The following is a 17,810-nucleotide window of genomic DNA, read 5'->3' on the forward strand; positions in this document are numbered from 1 at the left end:
CACGCAGACTGATGGGCAACATTAAGAAGGTACAAGGCTTGCAGTGTATCAATGAACTCTGCAAAACTGACAACTGGCAACACAAATTTGCACATTGTCAAGTCGAAAGTTTGGCTTTGTTTAAACAACATAGGCTCATCAGTGATTCTGACTTCATCAGTAGTATGCTGCTCTTCAGGCAGCATACAGCGAGAAGGTGGTTACACAAGGTTTGCAAATAAATTCTTTTAAAGTTGTGATGTAAAAAGAGCATATTTGGGTCCAAGACTTTCTGCAGAACAGTCATTTGATTGGCATTCTTTCAAACATACAAACAGAAAGATCAAAATAACTGTCACATCAGAAACCGGCTATCCACGTATCTGTAAAACAAACAAATCCAGGATGATCCTTCATGAGCAATGCAGCTAACGTATAATTCTTTAGACAAATATATATACATTTGCTTGCAAAGTATTTCTAAATAGTCTTTTCAAAAAGTATTGTTAGAGTAGTGCAATATAACTTTATCAGCAATTACAACCAATGAGAGGTAACCCAGAGAGGACCACAGGAACAGCTCCTCTCGGGGATGCAGTCCTGCTGTTCTCCCCAGGCAAAAATCCCCTTTAATGTCACCGGGAGCTACGACTAAGAGCTGTGCACAGGTAGTCCCTTAGGAATGAAGTCTCTGCTCACTATGCGGGGAGCTGAGCATGGAAGTCTACATGCAGCTATCAGAATATATCCCCAAGTACTCGTTATGCAGTGGCCACTAAGACATTTGAAATGTAAACGTTTCTCATCTATGTTCCATGTACTTCATAAAATAATGCAGTTTCCATGCAGTAGGGCACAATCGTATCAGAAGAACTGACTACATTATTAGCTAAGAAAGTAAAACCAGTATATCAGTTTTACCACAACTGCATTTTTTCCTCTACACTATATTTCACGTTGGTAACAGGTAATGTGTTATATCATAAAGTGTATTAATATGATCTTGTGATTTGAAAGCAAAAACATTTTCTGCAAGATTTCCATATTAAAATAGTTATGTGCACAAAAGGTGTTCATAGCATGACACCCAAAGCAATATGGAGTTAGTTTGATAGTATTTCCATTACAGAAGAACTATGAGCTTCATTCACTAAACTACGTAGTACAAATGAAGATTACTGGTACATATAGAAAAATCAGATAGGCAATAAGTTACAAACCTGGCAGTATTTTGAGAGAGACAGATTTTTAGGTCTTATAATGGAATGATAAAAATGGCAGGAACTTCTTTTGGGAGCTCCAGAAGGAGATTTGCACGTGGTGTTTCTCATTATCTTATAAGCAGCCCTACTGCACAGGAAAACGTTGTACCAGGAGTTAACATCAGTGTCTGGAGTTCAAAAAAATCTGCTAAAACTTAAGTGCAGTAGGCTCCACTACGTTGTAGTTCTCTTGAAATGTATAAAACATAGAAAATAGTAACGGTGACTTACTGGATAAAAATATTAATGCTCACAAATAAAATCTGACTGAATTTTTGAGTCAGATTTAAATTTACACCTTTTGTAGATTTAGTCGGCATGAGTATTTCAGGTATCTTTGACCATCAAGTCGCAGTGCACATTTACCATTTTAGACTGATTCCTTTAATGTGTTATGCGTTTCTAACAAAGCTTTCAAATGGCAAAACCCCTACTTGAAACCTTCATCAAATGTGTCTTTACAGTGCGAAGTATATAGTCAATGAGAAATGCCTTTTTACAATATTTACAAAACCTCCCCATTAGATATAAAGGCAAAATAAATAAAAAGCTTAGAGAAAGGAAACGCTGCTTAGGCTGTAGGCTTTTTCTTTTATCTTCCCCCAGCAGATGCTAGTCTCCTCAACATGTGAAGCTGGCTAGCCAGGATTGTTTTTCTTCCTCTTGCTTGGGCTGTGACTGGGATCTTGTTTCAGTTCATGGTATTGCACCTGTTTAAACACAACGTTCAGAAAGAGACTGGTCAGATGGTGCATGCTAGAAGAAGAAAGATTTCTAATTTTTCCCAGGGCAAAGAAAGAAAGAAAAAGAAAACTATCCCCCTCCAAACTACATGGGATATGCACCTGTGATTCAACAACAACAGAACGATGTATCTAGAGTAAGAAGGAAAACCAGCCAGAATCCTGCCAGGAAGTAAACCACTGTGCTGATGTAAATTTTAAGAAGGCTTCTTTTTTTTGTTTTCTCCATGAGCTCTAACATAGAATAAACAGTACATTCTTTAATTAATTGGATGAATATTCTTTGCAGTGTTTCTTAAAAAATTGCTTATTTTCAAAGGCCTGCCACAGAGGGGATCAGATTCAGAGTGGGTACCCGTACCTCCTATTTATACCAGCTCTGAACTGAAACCGTTACCTAGAAATAAGGAAAGTATATAATCTTTGTGATACTGGAGGTGATTTATGTGCCTGACATTATCTTAACGCTTGTACCTTCTCAAGAGACTGTGTACTGCATTACAGAAGCTTGTAATTCATAACCAGCTTATTTTTAAAGGGGTTTATGAGCACGGTTGAACTGCGGTCACAGAAAAACTTCCATCCCAGGAAAGGCAATGCTGAAGTGCTCCACGTGCTGTCATAAGACACTGGGCAATGCCGCCCGCTGCTGATTCTGTGTCGGTGCAGCTCCTTGCATCATTCGACCTTCCTATTCCCCCTCTGCATGTCCTGATGGGCTCAGCTCCAGTGTTTCCTACACAGTGCCTTATCCCAATCAGATTCGCGTGGTGCTGGAGGCTGCTTAATACAAACTCTAGCACCCGCTACCATCTCCCAAATATTTGTCTCTTTACTGATTGCTTCTAAGCATCTTCAAAGGCACAGCCAAGGTAGCAGCTAATTCCTCACTGAAAACATTCTAGCAGCCTCCTTAAGGTTCATGGACTATCCCCAGCTTGAGTTTGCAATTTCTTTGTGCCAAACAATATACAGTTGAATCAAAATAACTGCTTTAAAATTTGTTTAAAAAAACCAGAAAGTCACGATGCCACCTATCAAATTAACTACCACACAGACACTTTAAAAAATATACACACCACTTGCACATCTGAAGGAACTCTGGAGAGAAAGTCAAGTAGCTCATTGTTATCGATTGCATACGGACTTCGAAGCTTCTTTGTAAATTTATTAATCCCTGTAAAAGTGAAAGTTCAAATGTTACTACCATAATTAAAAAAAAAAAATATTGGCAAAGAAAAGATTTTAGGATCCATTTCAAATTCTGACATTAGCACTGAATTAATGAATTAATGAACTGCAAATTCAGGCTCTAAAAGTCAGAATCTGCTGCTGTGGTTCTCTCTGCTTCAAAATGCAGACATTCTAGGGACATTTTCAAATTCCCCCAATACTTTTTTTGAAACTAACAGAAACTGTGGTTATTATGCGGAGGTTGCAAAAAAGAGAGGAATAAAGTGTCCATTTCTGTGGTAGAGAGGATGAGCAGTAATGGGCTTAATTACAGGACAGAAGATTCAGGTCAGACACAAGGAAAATCTTTCCAATGCTGAAGATGGTGAAGCATATGGGAAGTATTTAAGTCTGCATCACATGAAGACTAGGATGAGTCTACACAAACCTCTGTCCAGGAATGACAGATACAGACAATCTGATGGCAGTGCAGAGGAAGGATGCAATGTCTCCCTGAGACATCACGGTCTTACGATGCCTATTGACATTTAGCATTCAGAAGCACCAAGAAAATCCTCCCCAAACTAAGGAGAAGGCACACTTTTGAATTAGACTCTTTTTCTTATCATTACATACCAGATCAGATTCATGCATTTTTCACACAAGAACCTTGTGCATGTGCTCTGGGAACACACGTCTATAAACATGGGCAGGAATGGTACAAACTGCACAGACTGTGCTGTTCTGTGTATTTTATCAAGGCTGTATCGGAGATAAGATAATACAGTTTATCTTCCACGAAGTCTTTGGTGCCCAAGCCTTTCAAAAAGCTTTAGCAAGGACATAAAGCTTCGGGATGGAGTGCGCAAGCTGCAGTTTTGATAACACCCATGGCCTCCCACTGCATGAACTCTCAGTTCTGCGGTGTAGATAGGAGATACTACCATCCCTCTATCTGGTGATTCAACAGTGAGTGTTGAGAAAGAATATCTGAGATTCAAACACCTTTGTTTAAGAAGATCCTTTGCATCAGCAAGTGACTGAGAAATTCAAGGTCTACCTCACTGTTTATTGCATGTGGCCACTGAACCAGCCATGAGTGAATTTGGGAGCTGATATGGTCTCACCTTGTCACATCTGACAAAGAGAAGTACCAATCACCCCATAAAAGTGAATGTGTGAATAAATCATGGCCAAAGCTCAAGAAAAGAAAAGAGCTGAACAGATGAGATGGGACACTACAGGACAAGTAAGATACAACAAGGGGATTAGGTCTTTTCCAAAAGCTTGAAAATTTTCTGATGAAATAATTTTCTTTATACTCTTTTCTGCATAAACAGCTGCAGCTGTTACCAGGACTCTACACTCCAGTGAATGGGATTAGAGTGCAGAGGTGGTTCCTGCTCCACCACGGCTAACACACCACGTTCTCAAGGACCATTAATCTCCATGAGGAGAAACATGTCCAGGAGGGAAAGAACTGACAATATCTTGCCAGGGCAGGCTGAAAGAAGCAGTCCCTGTGGATGCACAGAAGAAAGACAGCTGTACAAAAGACCAGCCATAACATGGAGGAATCTTCCTTTAAAAAACCCTGCCTTCCCAAAGAACAAAATGGGCAGATGCTGCTACCGACTAGCTCAAACTTCCCTGCAGACGGAAGTCAGACAACTGAGGTAATTTGCTTTCAAGTGCAGGATGGATGAATGGGATCAAGAGATGTATATACATGGGGGAGGCTAGAAACACACAGTAATGGAGAAAACAGGCATGTGTTTGGAATACTACATTTTTTGAAGGGAGAGCCACTCAAAGCTACACACAGCATGACATGGCTCTGTGCGAATGCATTTCACCCTGAAGGAGGTCTGGACTGCTGGAGTTGCAGCTATGCAGTACTTGTCAGGTGCCCCAGCACAATGCAAGAGAAACAGGTGCCTAAAGACAGGATCCCCAGACACCTGCTGAACAAGAAGCCACCTACACTGAAATGCAGGAGAAAAATGTGGAGCTGAAAACTCTAGTGAACAAAGGTGCTTGAAGTTGTATCCAGATAGACTAGATAACTTGGGGGCAGGGAGGGAAGAGATGGAGGGAAAGAGAGCAAGGTGCATTTACAATGATTTGTGCTTATGTTATCCATCCATGGTTGGGGAGGCATAGACTCCAGTTTCGGAGTCAAGGCTCGGCCTCACCTGAAACAGAGGCATTTCTAGGGGAGTGTGACCCCTCCCCAGGCATTGCAGGGGGTTTTCAAACAACAGTACTGACTGTATAGTTTTGTGGGTCTTGAAAGGGTATTATAATCTCAGGTTCTTGCATGAAATCAAGGGGATGTATGAAAGCAAGTGTACAAGATGCCAGATCTGTCTGAAAAATGACAGAAAAAGGACATAGACCAAGCACTTCAAACTCCAGTAACAAGATGCCTATCATCTTGTGTACACTAGGAAGAATGAAATTTTAGGAACAAACCAAGAGTTTGGGTTGCACCCAAGTGGCGTAGGGTATGTGGGGAATAAGTGAAATTCCAAGAGAGGAAAAGATGTTTACTTCTTTTAGTTGCATAAAAAAAATTTTTGTTCAAATCCTCCATATTAGTTCTTCTCCATTTTGTATATTCTGCTACATTTATTTGTGAAGACTCTGTAAGAATTATTACTAATACTGACTGATATATAACAAATATATTACAGATATATTCTTTGGAGGCAGTTCACTGATTTTATGTTGTCTCTTGAGTTCAGAAGTTTTTACAAAGGCATGATTGTTACTCTTTTCTTCAGGAAGAAAATCTAGCCACAGATTTAATTGAGACAGTGCTCTTCACAAGTCTGCACTACTGAATAAGGGTACAGCTGCTGGTGGTGTAAGATGTATAAAAAATGTACAAATGAAAACTTGGAGCATTATTTACAACAGATGTGGTAACAGTAGCTGTTTAAAATCAGTATAAAGAATAAATATAAGGACAAATAGTGGGAGCTTGGATCAATCACGATTCTACACCCACAGTTTCTGTTCATTATCAACCAGCCAAATACCACATATACCTTTCTGTCGGAGTAAAGGTGACCCTTTAAACAGGTTTCTTGCTGCTATGTTTACATACGCTTTCACAAGATAAAGCACTGCAGTAGAAAAGGCATATCGTCCTAAATGCACTATATAGATTGAAATGCCTCTGTTTGTGTATAAGTGGTGAAAATAAATCAGAGTAATATCTAGACAAAGCTACACTTTGATACATGAAGAATCCTCATGGCTACATGTTTATAGCATGATGAAGTCTAGAATGCCGGCCAAGAAAAATGCATTTTGCAGGTGGGCCTAAATCTTTATGCAGTTGTGATTTTTAACTAACCTGTCTGTTTCCATCATGGGGCCGCTTCATGACCATAAATACAGAAAAGCACTGACAATGTAAGTCATTCCTTAAAAACCATTTTTTTCTAAGTGGCACAGACAGTTTAAAAAGGCTTTACTTACCCCAGACAAGGACAATGTATCTCAGTGGAATGAAATACAGGATGATGGTGAACATGGAGAGGGCAACAATCGCCAGCCAGCTCAGGAATGGGACAGTCCAGTTGAATGTACTAAAAGGAAAATAAATAAAAGACAGAACTTTGGTCACCTGACAGAGCCAATAAAAGACCAAATAATGGGCAGGACGGCAGGATGGGGAAAAGTGCCAGTTTCCATCAGGGAGAACAAACTGAAACTACAAACAAACGCATGGATGCTGGACATCAGGGCGAGCTTGGGCTTGGACACACTTCCAGTAGAAATGAAAGGCGGTCCTGGCTTGACAGCACCTCTCCCCAGCCCAGCTGCACACACTTCCCAGAGGAAGCATTGCTCCGCTTTTTGGAAATGTCAGTGGCCCTCAATTTCAGCATCAGGCAAAACACACATATTTCCTTTCTCCCGAAATGTACTCACACATGCAAGGCAACCCAGATTCCCTCCTTCAATACCAGTGCAGAGGTAGAATATAAGAGTTAGAAGAGTACTGCTAAGGTGTTTTGTTTTACCTCCTCCCTGCTCTACCATGAGGACAGAGCAAGCAGTTAAAAGCTGAGCAGGGGCCTTGCCCTCTGCTTGATGTGCACATGCACTCCCTGGCCAGGAACCCTTCTGTCTTGGGGGGCATGTTCAGGAAAAGGCAAGTGCATGGGTATGCAAAGCTAGAAACTCACCCATGCACCTAAGAAGGAGAGGGATAGGAAAAAGGAGGAGACAGAACAGTCAGTCCTGAAGACAGGGATAATGCAACAGCAGTGGATGAAAGAAGGAAATAAAAACACTTTGGGTGGCAATAAAAAAGGAAGAGAAGGATGGAAGGAGAAAAGTAAAGAAAAGTAAAGTAAAACTTTATTATTCCAGATAGAATCAAATGAAATAAAGATTATTTCTTTATGAATAAAGGAATAGAACTTCTGGGATCCCACCACAGTTTCAGGATATCAGCTTTCCAACCCCACCCCTGTATCAAAACATGCTTAATAAGGGTCCTGAACTTTACACTGTGACAAAAAACCTGCTGATCACCTCACTTTGCAGAAGTTGAGGTGTGGGCAGAGAGGAAGTGAAAGCTAACGAGTCTTGAAACAGCCATACTGTGGCTCTCCAACCTCTGTGTGCAGGGAAAAGACAAAGGCCAGACGGCCAATTTATGTATATGTCTCACGGGAACGCTGGTTAAAGGGAGCTTGGCTCAATGGGATTGTTCTATGAAGGCATCACCATGTCAGAGGTGTTGCATGACATTTATCCAGAAGGAAAATGTGGCTTTGGCTTTAAACAGTCTGATGATACTCTTTAAAGTATTACCACTAGCTACATGCCCAATCAGTGTGATTACATTATTTTGGCTTCTCTGGCTGAATAATTGCAATTATCTGAATTGCTAGCCATATTTTTCATAATGAGCTCTGGCTTCCTGTGTTTATTTGTCTTCTTTTCTCCCCGGCAATTTTGACATGTCTCCAGAGTGAACATTATGTTAGTGTCACTTGGTGTAGGATCACTCCCTTTCTCCTCAGGGGACACCTGCTCTTTTCCCCTCTTCTCCATGCATTTGGGATGAACAGAAGGTTGAGGGTCTGCTCATGTTCCTGTGACTCGGCTTTGTGCAATGGATCACAGACACGCCATGTGTGGGAACACTGGCTCCTCACTTAGCAAACCTCCTTATGTGCTGTGTTAGCACAGCATTCAGTACAGGTTTCCCATTATAGTTTTAGGAACAAATTACAAAGATTTATAAGAAGATTCGGTCTCACTTGGTTTAGAAAATTCTGTTGCTCTCATCTGGTATGTAACAGAACAAACTCTACTTCCAAAATGCACAATTAGGAAAACTTAATCATCAAGACAACTTCCACGGACAGCCTTTTGATAAAAGACTTCTTTCAGAAAGAAGCTCATTTTGCTTGTCTGGAAAACTTGTGCAATACAACGCGCTTGTGCTTGCCTCTGCTCCTGTGAACACAGCCTGCCTGGAAGTGTCCCCATGGGAATGTTTCCCAGCCTTTCCTATGAGAGTCTTGGCTCTTAAATGCATAAATGGCCTCCTCTTCATCCTGATTCCAACATGCTTGCCATTGCTGATAGATTTAAGAAAAAAAAAGGCAGCACAGCATGATAGATGATCCTCCTGTTTCCTGCAAGTTGACCCCCACCCAATGCATCAGTTTCCTAAAATTCACTTCCAAAAGTCAGCACTTATTTTGGGGCTGTACCCCTTGTATAGGCTACGGTCTCATAGGTGTGGAACACCAGTGCACTGCGGATGGCACCCACAGCAGGCGAGACAGGCTCCTTATGGTCCTAGATCACACCCAGAACAAGGGAACACATGGCTTTAACGCTCCTGTAAGATGCGCTGCGTGCATCAGTGGAAGCTTTACAGGAAAGCCGCTTGTGAAGGTTTTCTACCTCAGTGTGGCTCCCAGGTCACCTCTCTGCCTGCCGCCTCTGCCTGCAGCGGAAAGGTGGTTGCGAAGCCACTGCTCCCAACTTCTCATCCAGTGAGGGTTAGATGCTCTCGGCTTTTGCGGGGCAGAAAGCCAAGTCAATCCTCTCCCTGCTTTGCAGCTGGTGGCTGGAAGCCGTCTTTCTGGAAGCCGTCTGATCTCAAATAATAAACCTTACACTGCTGTTCACTGACCATGTCGAAAATACACCAAACTTCCTGCAATAAATCTCAGAACCTCTCTTGCTTAAGGCCTGAATTTGTTGGCAATTCTTATATATCACGTATTAGGTGTTACAAATTACATATGCTCTAGGAGGAAAGGTTTTGCTAACTCACATAAATACAACACTTCCAGCAACTGAACATATGTATATCCTTAAAATCTGAAACCCCTATTCAGCTCTGCTTATTTCCTTTATCAAAGCTGCATTTTTTATTATTATTTTTAAATAACTGCTGCTAGGCCTCACAACAAGATTCTCTTTCTGTTTTACTTCAAAGCCTTAGTTCTGATTTTTTTCCCCAATTAATATATTTCTAAATTCCAAAATTAATATGACAGGATTTTCATTAACTGAGGGCCTCCACAAAGCAAATATAGATGAGTTTTAACAATGGATCATCCCAGACTGGAGTCCCCCGAAAAAAAAAAAAAAAGAAAAAGAAAAAAGGTCTAACACTTTGTACCTCAGCTTGGAAAAAAATATGAACAGTATTGGAGAGCAATCCAGCATGTGTCAGCACTTACTTCTTGATCCTTTCTCCGAAGGAAGCCACTTCATCAAGGATATTCTGGACACTGACACACACCTCCTGGATGGCATAAAGTCTATTCATAAATCCTTTTTTTTCACTCTCCTACAGAAAAGAATAGGAGTAGTTGAACAAAAGAATTTCTGACTGTAGGAATAGGACCATGTGTTGATCAGTTAAGTTTCAAAAGTGCACGTGTTACAGATTTATCTAAAAGTAATTGGTAAAACCTGGCTATCAGAAATTGTTTTCTTCTGCTTTAAGCAGTGCATATTGACCATAAGTATGTTTTAGTATATATGCTGAGCACCACACAATTTTGTTTGTCATTGCATTAGTTTCTAAATATATATTTCAATAAGCCAGGTCTCTGGTTTATAAACATGTTGAAGGTGCCAACCTCATATGTTGTGTGCTCCCTCAAGTGCTAAGAGTCAAAAGGTGGAATAAGGGCATTTTGTCAATATGCTGGCTCTTGCATGGATGTAGGCACTAGGAAGATAAACATTCCTTGTGGGAGGCACTGAGTGAGAAACCAGAAACACTTCAGCTCCTACAGACATGCTCTCCTCCAGCTTGCAAGGCTCCACATGGGATTTCGCCTTTCCTGCTCCTTCAGACCACGTTGGGCCAGACCACAAGGATGAAACAGAAAATGCCAAAGTCATCTGGACATGATATGAAGATGTGCTGTTCTCCTGCTTAACTGGGACATCACAGGCATTTAACTTGGGAAAGATACACTCATATTTAGCATTTTGTACCACAGGCCACTATTTTATACATGGTTTTATGTATCTACTGCACACACGGCAACCCTGCCAGTCCTTTAACACATCCTCCGTGCTTCTTGTACTCCACCATCCATTAGCACTCCAGCGTTAGGACACCCCATACACCCACAGCACAGCCAGTGGCATCTGCCCCCAGCAAACCTGTGTACATCATTCAGTGGCAGGCAAGCCACTAAATATGTGTTTGTCAGATGTACCTGTGCCCCCCATCATCAACCCCTCTGCTCTGCCAGTGAGCACGTGTTCTCTCTCTCTCATTTTTCCTTACTAATATTCAAGTGCCACTACTCATTAAATATATGGGAGATGTAACTCCGACTGCCTTTACAATATGATTAGTGCAGCCTATGGCTCCAAAAGCATATAAAATGCCAGCCATGGACCAAATGAAAGATGCAGGGGAGGTGCCATTATAGGAAGTAATTTCATTACTTCCTTACTTACTCAGGTTTCTATACACTATTGGACTTTTATTCACAAAGCCATCAACTTATGGTAATGTAAAAGTTTAACCATAATTTCCTTTTTGTTAAATTTATCGAGTGTCTTTGTGCCCCTAAAAATGTGGGCTTTTTTTCCAAAACCAGAGTGACCATTTGTCCCTCAAAAGCAGAAACCACCCTCATTAAGACGTTTTCTGGGGTCTTTGATAGATTTGCCATCAGCGACTGTTGTCCTCCTTTCTGCCACCATGAACAGACTTTGCATCCTAGAAGAACCCAACATGGTGATGCGCAGGTACATCAATGCACTCCACAGACCATTCCTCAACTGGGCCTCCTCCTGCTCTGACGACCCTAGTCTTTTTTCCCCCAAAGCTTTCTATCTCTAAACCCAGACAGCCTGCAGCATCAAATCCATGCAGAGCTAACAGCACTCTCAAAAAAATGCTGTGTTAGACAGGATTAAAATGAAGCATTACCATGGAAAAAAATGACAATTTAGCTTATTTTTTTCCTAGACCACACATAAGTCAAAAGTTGATGTTCAACATTTCCAATGGATTGATGCCATATTACCCTATCTAGTTTGAATTTGATTAGTGTTGTCTCAAAATAAGAAATGGAGAGAAAAATATTTCAAGATTAGCAAAATATTTGATAAGAACAGTTGTTCGAAGATTTTGCCATCACAAACCACACAATACGTCTCTGTAATTGACTCCAAAGTCCTGCACCTAAGAAATTAGTATATGTTGTATTTCATTTTTGTTTTCTTCTCCTGATGCTTAATTAGCAGACAGTATATTGGTTCACTTATTTTGTTGTCATTTTTGCTGTCTTAATAAACCAGACTGGATGAGGAAAACATCATTTAGCATTTAATCATCTGAAGTTACTTCAGCAACACTGGTTCTGCAACTATGTTGTCAAGATTTCTTGTGAAGACTTTGGAAGTATTTAGCTACAGAACACAGATTGTCTAAAAATAAACAATCATGAGAGAGACAGAGAGACAGACAGACAGAGATGGCAAAACTACTTCCAGTGATTGAGTGTAATTTAAAAAAACCAAACACTTCAGAGACAGAAAAACCACCAGTTTCTCAGGCAATGTGAAAGAGCTTATGTACTCAGTCAAGATTAATAATTATTTATATCATGAAGAGATATCTTTGGGTTTTGAGGATGACCATAACCACAACCACTGATATGAACAACATCCAGTGCTGCACAGCAACACCAAGTCATTTGTGAAGTTATTTCCTTAATATTTATTACATTCTTGAAGCCTTGGCAATGACAGCATTATTGTCCCCAGGTATACAGCCTCAGAGGAGGTGCAGCATATATCCAGTGTGTTCCATTTGTCATCAGGAAAGAGATGCCTGCTCTATTCCTTCATGTAAAACACATACTTCCAGTACTGCAGAAACATGAAAATAATCTGTTTTCTCATACAGCAGAAGTGAACAATAAGCCATACAGAAATCACAGGTATTTTTCTGCTCTTCAAATATGTATACACTTTGCCTCTTCAGATTTGTTTAACAGATTCTGCCCTCTCTGTAAAGTTACCTTGATTTAAGTTGTGTGAGAAAAGAATTGTCACTCTAACAAAACCAGTACCCTTTGTGCTATCTCTAGAACTCAACTGCGATTACGTTCAGAGATCCTGAGGCTGTTTTTCTTTACAAATATTTTACAAGACAAACTTGTACCTTTTCTTGACAACACACCCATTTTAAATCATCCCCCTAGCCCCCACCCAAAAACCCCAAAAGACAGAAACAGACAAAGAATCACTATTTCCACCCCCCCGCCGCCCCAACCTCCCCCCGGCACCTTCTGAGCTTAAAGAAAATTTGTTGACATACTCCGAGGCAGGAATAGACAAAACAGCACAGGAAAGAGGAGGCGGTCAGTTCAGCTTTGCTTAAACTAATTCCACATGCCCCACAACTGTTAGCTATTTTTTATTTCCTGCTCTAAAGATTTGTGGAGAAAATAATCTGGGTTAGGGAAAAGCTGCACTTATTTTCTTCCAGCAAGATGCTGTGTTAGCAAATACAACATATGAGCCACCTTGAGTGAACCAAGGTTTTTAATAATCCATTTTTCAAACACTACTGGTATTTCCTTTCCAAAGAAAGATGGGCTGTGACTGGAATCAATTTCATCATTTGTATGGCTACAATTGCCAAGTTTCTGGAAATAATTGCCATTTAAATAGTAGATAAAATTTATTATACAAAGCTAACAACAGCTTTATTACTGTTTAATTTCCATTATTTGTTTGTTTGCAGTAGGCTTAAGGTATCTGAAAAGCAAGATGTTTGCTAGGGGATTGCTTTAAGCATAAACTGTGAAAGCGAAGTCAAATTGATGTTGATAGTCTGACTTGAATTTACAAAAGGGAATGAACCCAAAGTAAAGACTAAGACCACGTCCTCCTCCTCCTTCATAGGAAATTGTAGATTACAGATTGATACACTGCTTGGCCAATAGTAATACTTAACTCTTGTATACTGATTTTCAGCCATAAATATATTTTACATTTCGTGAAACCAAAGCAAAACAAAGTAAATGACTGGCTCTAGACTGTGTGGAGCTAATCCACATGAAACCTTGAATACAACCCATGTTGTCTGAGTCTATTCAGTGCACTATGCTTCCAATCCCATGACAAAATAGGGTCATTAAGGAAAGGATTATATGTCTAACCCCAAACCTCTCTCTTCTCTAGGTTAAAGTGCATTTATAAAACAAACATTTCAAAAGACAGGGAAAGTGGGATAAATAAATACACCAGACTCAAAAGTAAACTTTGATAAAGTTAATGGAATCAAGGCAGCAAAAAGAAGAGCTTTAAGTGAGAGGAGACATTTTTAGTACACAGAATAAAACTCTGAATATTTTATGGTGGATAACTGTCATATTAATAACTGCAAAGTCGGAGAGAAAGGCACAGATCATAAAAATGAAAATCATAGGAGAGTTTCAAGAATAGAAGTAAATTTTGGAATTTTTAGGAGATGCTGTCTGGGAAAGACAGAGGCTCCAGATGGATCTTCCAAAAACACCCCTTGTTGCCCAAGCTGGTGTGATGGAGCACCTCTGTATAAACCAAAGCAAGCGAGACAAAGCCAGACTAACTTGTGATAGGTACAGAGAGAGGATATGAAGCCACTGAGAACAACAGTGTGCACCCGGTATGCTGTGAGTGCCAGGGTCCTGTCACTTGCCACCAGAAGACACTCTGCTTGTGTCATGCCGGACTACCTGTGGCCACAAAAGCATAGGCCCACAGCTATTGGTGAGGAACCCCTCTAATCACCCCTTCACCTTTAGTAACAAACCCGTAAATCTCTACTACTTGAATAGAATACTACTTCCATGAGGAAACACTGCAGATTATTTCAACTAATAATTGGTGTCCCAAGCAGAGCCCATCCATAGGCCCCATGTTGTCCCCCGGCATGAGTCTCAGCCATGCGCAGGGCTACAACGCCCTGGTAGACCTCCCTTTGGAGACTAACGAAGTAGACCCAGAAGCGTCGGTAGGAAATGCATTAGCGCTTTACTGGCAGGATTCATCAGTACCTCCCAGGGAGTGCATGCAGACATCGATTGTTGAATACTGTCCTATGGTCTGGCCACTGCTCAAAAACCTGACACTGGGGATTAATGGCCTCAGCAATTACCTCCCAGACTCTAACCTCTGCTTTCTGGGAAGGTCACTAAGAAGAAGATAGTAAGCCAACGCTATTCCAGCTCTGGAGGCATTTGATCTCCTCCAGGTCTTCTGTACCCCTATCAAAAGGCTTCAGATCTGGTGATGGATACACGGGTAAGTAATTATTTTATCATTTGCTCAGGGAAATGGAAGAGGTCAGACAACTATGATGATATTATTATCTTAAAGCTGACTGTGAAAGTGCAATCCTGAGGTAAAGCTGAATACTCTACAGGACCTGGAAAGGTCCATGGGGTGACCTGAAACTGGCCTCCTCCATTAAGTCTATAATGAACTGAGAGGGTCAGGTTGCCTTAACCACTCTTCCCTCTTGAAGGCTGCCACTTGTGGAGTACCATAACCATCTGGTCTTGCCACTTCTTAAATTGAACAAGTACAGGAAGATTCTTGGAGGCATTAAAACCTTTCAGTGGGACCTTAATGATTTAGAAGTTTCCACACCGCCAGTAAGCCAGAATATAACTCTTCAGACTTTAAGTTATATTAAATAGTGACTGACGGCATGCCAGGCAGACAGGTACCAGCATATGTTCTGCCCTTAGCATCAATAAAAGAAAAAGCCTGGCTGGTACTTACACCATCCTGAAAAGGAACAGTGGGAGCAGGCTTCCTTACAACACTGGCTCAATTTCACATTGGACATCGAATCCCAGGGTTATGTAGATAACCAGAACTAAGCTTTTAAACTGTGGGCTTCACTTTTGCCCATATTACCTGGCACTATACCTTCAGTGACCACATTTTTAAGACGCTACCACTTGTTTACAAATGCTTAATACGTCATCTCTAAAATCTACCTGCTAACATGGGTCTTTACATCTGCATGGAAAATAGGTCTGAAAATAATTGCTTATGCCCAAATGGAGGCTGAGGATTTTAAAATATGGAGAAAACCACATAATTATTAAAAAAGCAGGGTTTTACAGAGAGAAATGGCATTTGTAGTCATGATTATTAAAGAAAGAAGCAATAAAATGTTATTGCCTAGTAAGCATTCCATATTTAAAACAGCAGAAAGTAGGCACAATAGAAACCATATAAACATGCGGACAAAACCACTGAAGATTCACTGTTTATGAAGACACCATGCCTGTGAGCATGAATATTACAACAATCTGTTCTTCCTCAAACATACACTGAGAGTTGATAAAAATCATTTTGAACCTTCTGTGACTTTTTGGCACTACCACCTATATAACGAATTAGACTTTTTCATGTGTAATGAACTGCTGCAAGGCTAGACATAAATATAAAATCAGCAGAAAAAACCCCCTCAAGAGCTACAGTAATAATTCTAGGGAAAAAGATGATATCGCAAGCTTTCTACAAAGTAGAGAAATCACACTTTAATGGCAATTCTTATGTAAATTCTTATTAAATGGAGAATTTTTTGTCACTGCTTTTTATTTTCTCTTTCTCCCTACTACATTCCACAGTATTGCCTAATGCTGTTTAAATCTGTTCCTTCCTGATCTCTCGACTTCACTGCACATTTTAAAACTGTAAAGATAACACTCCAGATAAAACACAGAAACATGAACGTAATAGAGCCAGTTAATGGAGTGAGATGCCATTTCACTGAAGGGCCATCTAGTGGGGGGGAACAAAAACTTAACCGTTCCTTGCATGACACTTTTTTGGCTAACGCTCAACCTTTAAGAAGTGTTCATTTCATAAATACTCTAAGCAAATACATTACTTGAAAAGGGTGGAAGCTTGTTTGTTCATGGTGATACATTCAGGGGCAAAAAGTCAACAATGCCAAATAATGCTCTACCTTTCTTGACATTATTTTAGAAGGAAACACAAAGAATTAACACATTGTGGGCTTAAGCATTGGGGTGATGAGAATCTACCAGGTGTATCTGCTTTATGTTCAAATTTGAAAAACCTGAAATGTTTCTCTCGGCTGCTTCTTTTTCTCCTCTTCACCCTGTTCTAGTATATTTAAACACGGGAAGAGAGACTTTCTTACTTTATGCAAGACAGAATTATACTGGACTTGACAGTGATCTCATTATTATTCCTCTTGTATCCTGTCACATCAATGCCATCCGACAGAAGCTAACACAGAAATCTTGGTGTATTGTCCAGCAGTTGTTTCGACACCTAATTTTGCTAGAATACAGTCCTGAGGTTCTACTAACAAACAAACTTTGACTATGATTTTATAGCTGGATTTGTAAATTCCAGCAGTTCTAACAGCGTTTACCCTCTATCTACGCGGAATGCAGAACTGCAATTAACAATATGTTCATTAATGCAACTCTTCAAGTTCTGTGATAAAAATACGAGGGATGACAAATTTAAAAGTTAAATCTCAAAGCTCTAATAATCTTAAAAAGGTAAGGTAAGAGCCTGCTAGTTCTATTGAAAAGAATGGCCGTGCTATGCAAGAGCCTGAAAGGATGGTAGGGTGAAAACAAGTCATATTAGCTAGTATAAAAATTCTGCATTCAGGTGGGGGTGAGAGAAACACACAGAGAAACCAGAAAGGGAATGCTGAAGGATTGTGGTTAGTGAAACACCTGAATTTTTGAGATGCTTATCTAAATCACACCCACACATTTTTGTTGTCCACTTGTTACCAACAAGAGCCTCATCAAAATAATATAGTGCCCTGTTTTGAAAGTTTATACTAGCCTCAAAATTTATCTTTCAATAAATGTCTATACAGCTGTCACTGATGGATACGAAAAGAAGATTATGGAGTTCCGCAGAAATTACAGTTGTTTAAAATTTCAGTTGCAGTTCTGAAATACATTGGCTTGAATGTAGCAGATATAGAAGTTAATTTGATGTTTTAGTGTATGTACGTAGAACATAATTTTCATTTTCTCCTTGAAAATATTATGATAATGATAAACATGCTCTTGGGCAGAGGATAAAGACTAACTATTCAAGATCACCTCCATACTGGGTTAGG

The 17,810-nt window shown here is 40.2% G+C and overlaps 1 protein-coding gene across 2 annotated transcripts in view; it reads right to left on the reverse strand.

Annotated features, from left to right (window-relative positions):
• Positions 1–1,879: 1,879 nt before the first annotated feature.
• The window catches only part of MCTP1 (multiple C2 and transmembrane domain containing 1), a 292,133-nt gene continuing 276,202 nt past the window's right edge, over positions 1,880–17,810 (reverse strand). The window contains exons 18-21 of one of the 2 annotated variants that reach the window (XM_075725893.1): positions 9,889–9,998; positions 6,647–6,756; positions 3,064–3,161; positions 1,880–1,951 (exon numbers count right to left, since the gene is read on the reverse strand). In XM_075725893.1, the coding sequence (XP_075582008.1) occupies positions 1,880–1,951; positions 3,064–3,161; positions 6,647–6,756; positions 9,889–9,998 (390 nt within the window). Of the gene's footprint in view, positions 1,952–3,030; positions 3,162–6,646; positions 6,757–9,888; positions 9,999–17,810 lie in introns of those variants that run through there. The other variant, XM_075725894.1, reaches the window with a different exon arrangement.

This window comes from Pelecanus crispus, chromosome Z (assembly GCF_030463565.1).
Source record: "Pelecanus crispus isolate bPelCri1 chromosome Z, bPelCri1.pri, whole genome shotgun sequence".
In the NCBI taxonomy this organism is placed as follows: domain Eukaryota; kingdom Metazoa; phylum Chordata; class Aves; order Pelecaniformes; family Pelecanidae; genus Pelecanus; species Pelecanus crispus.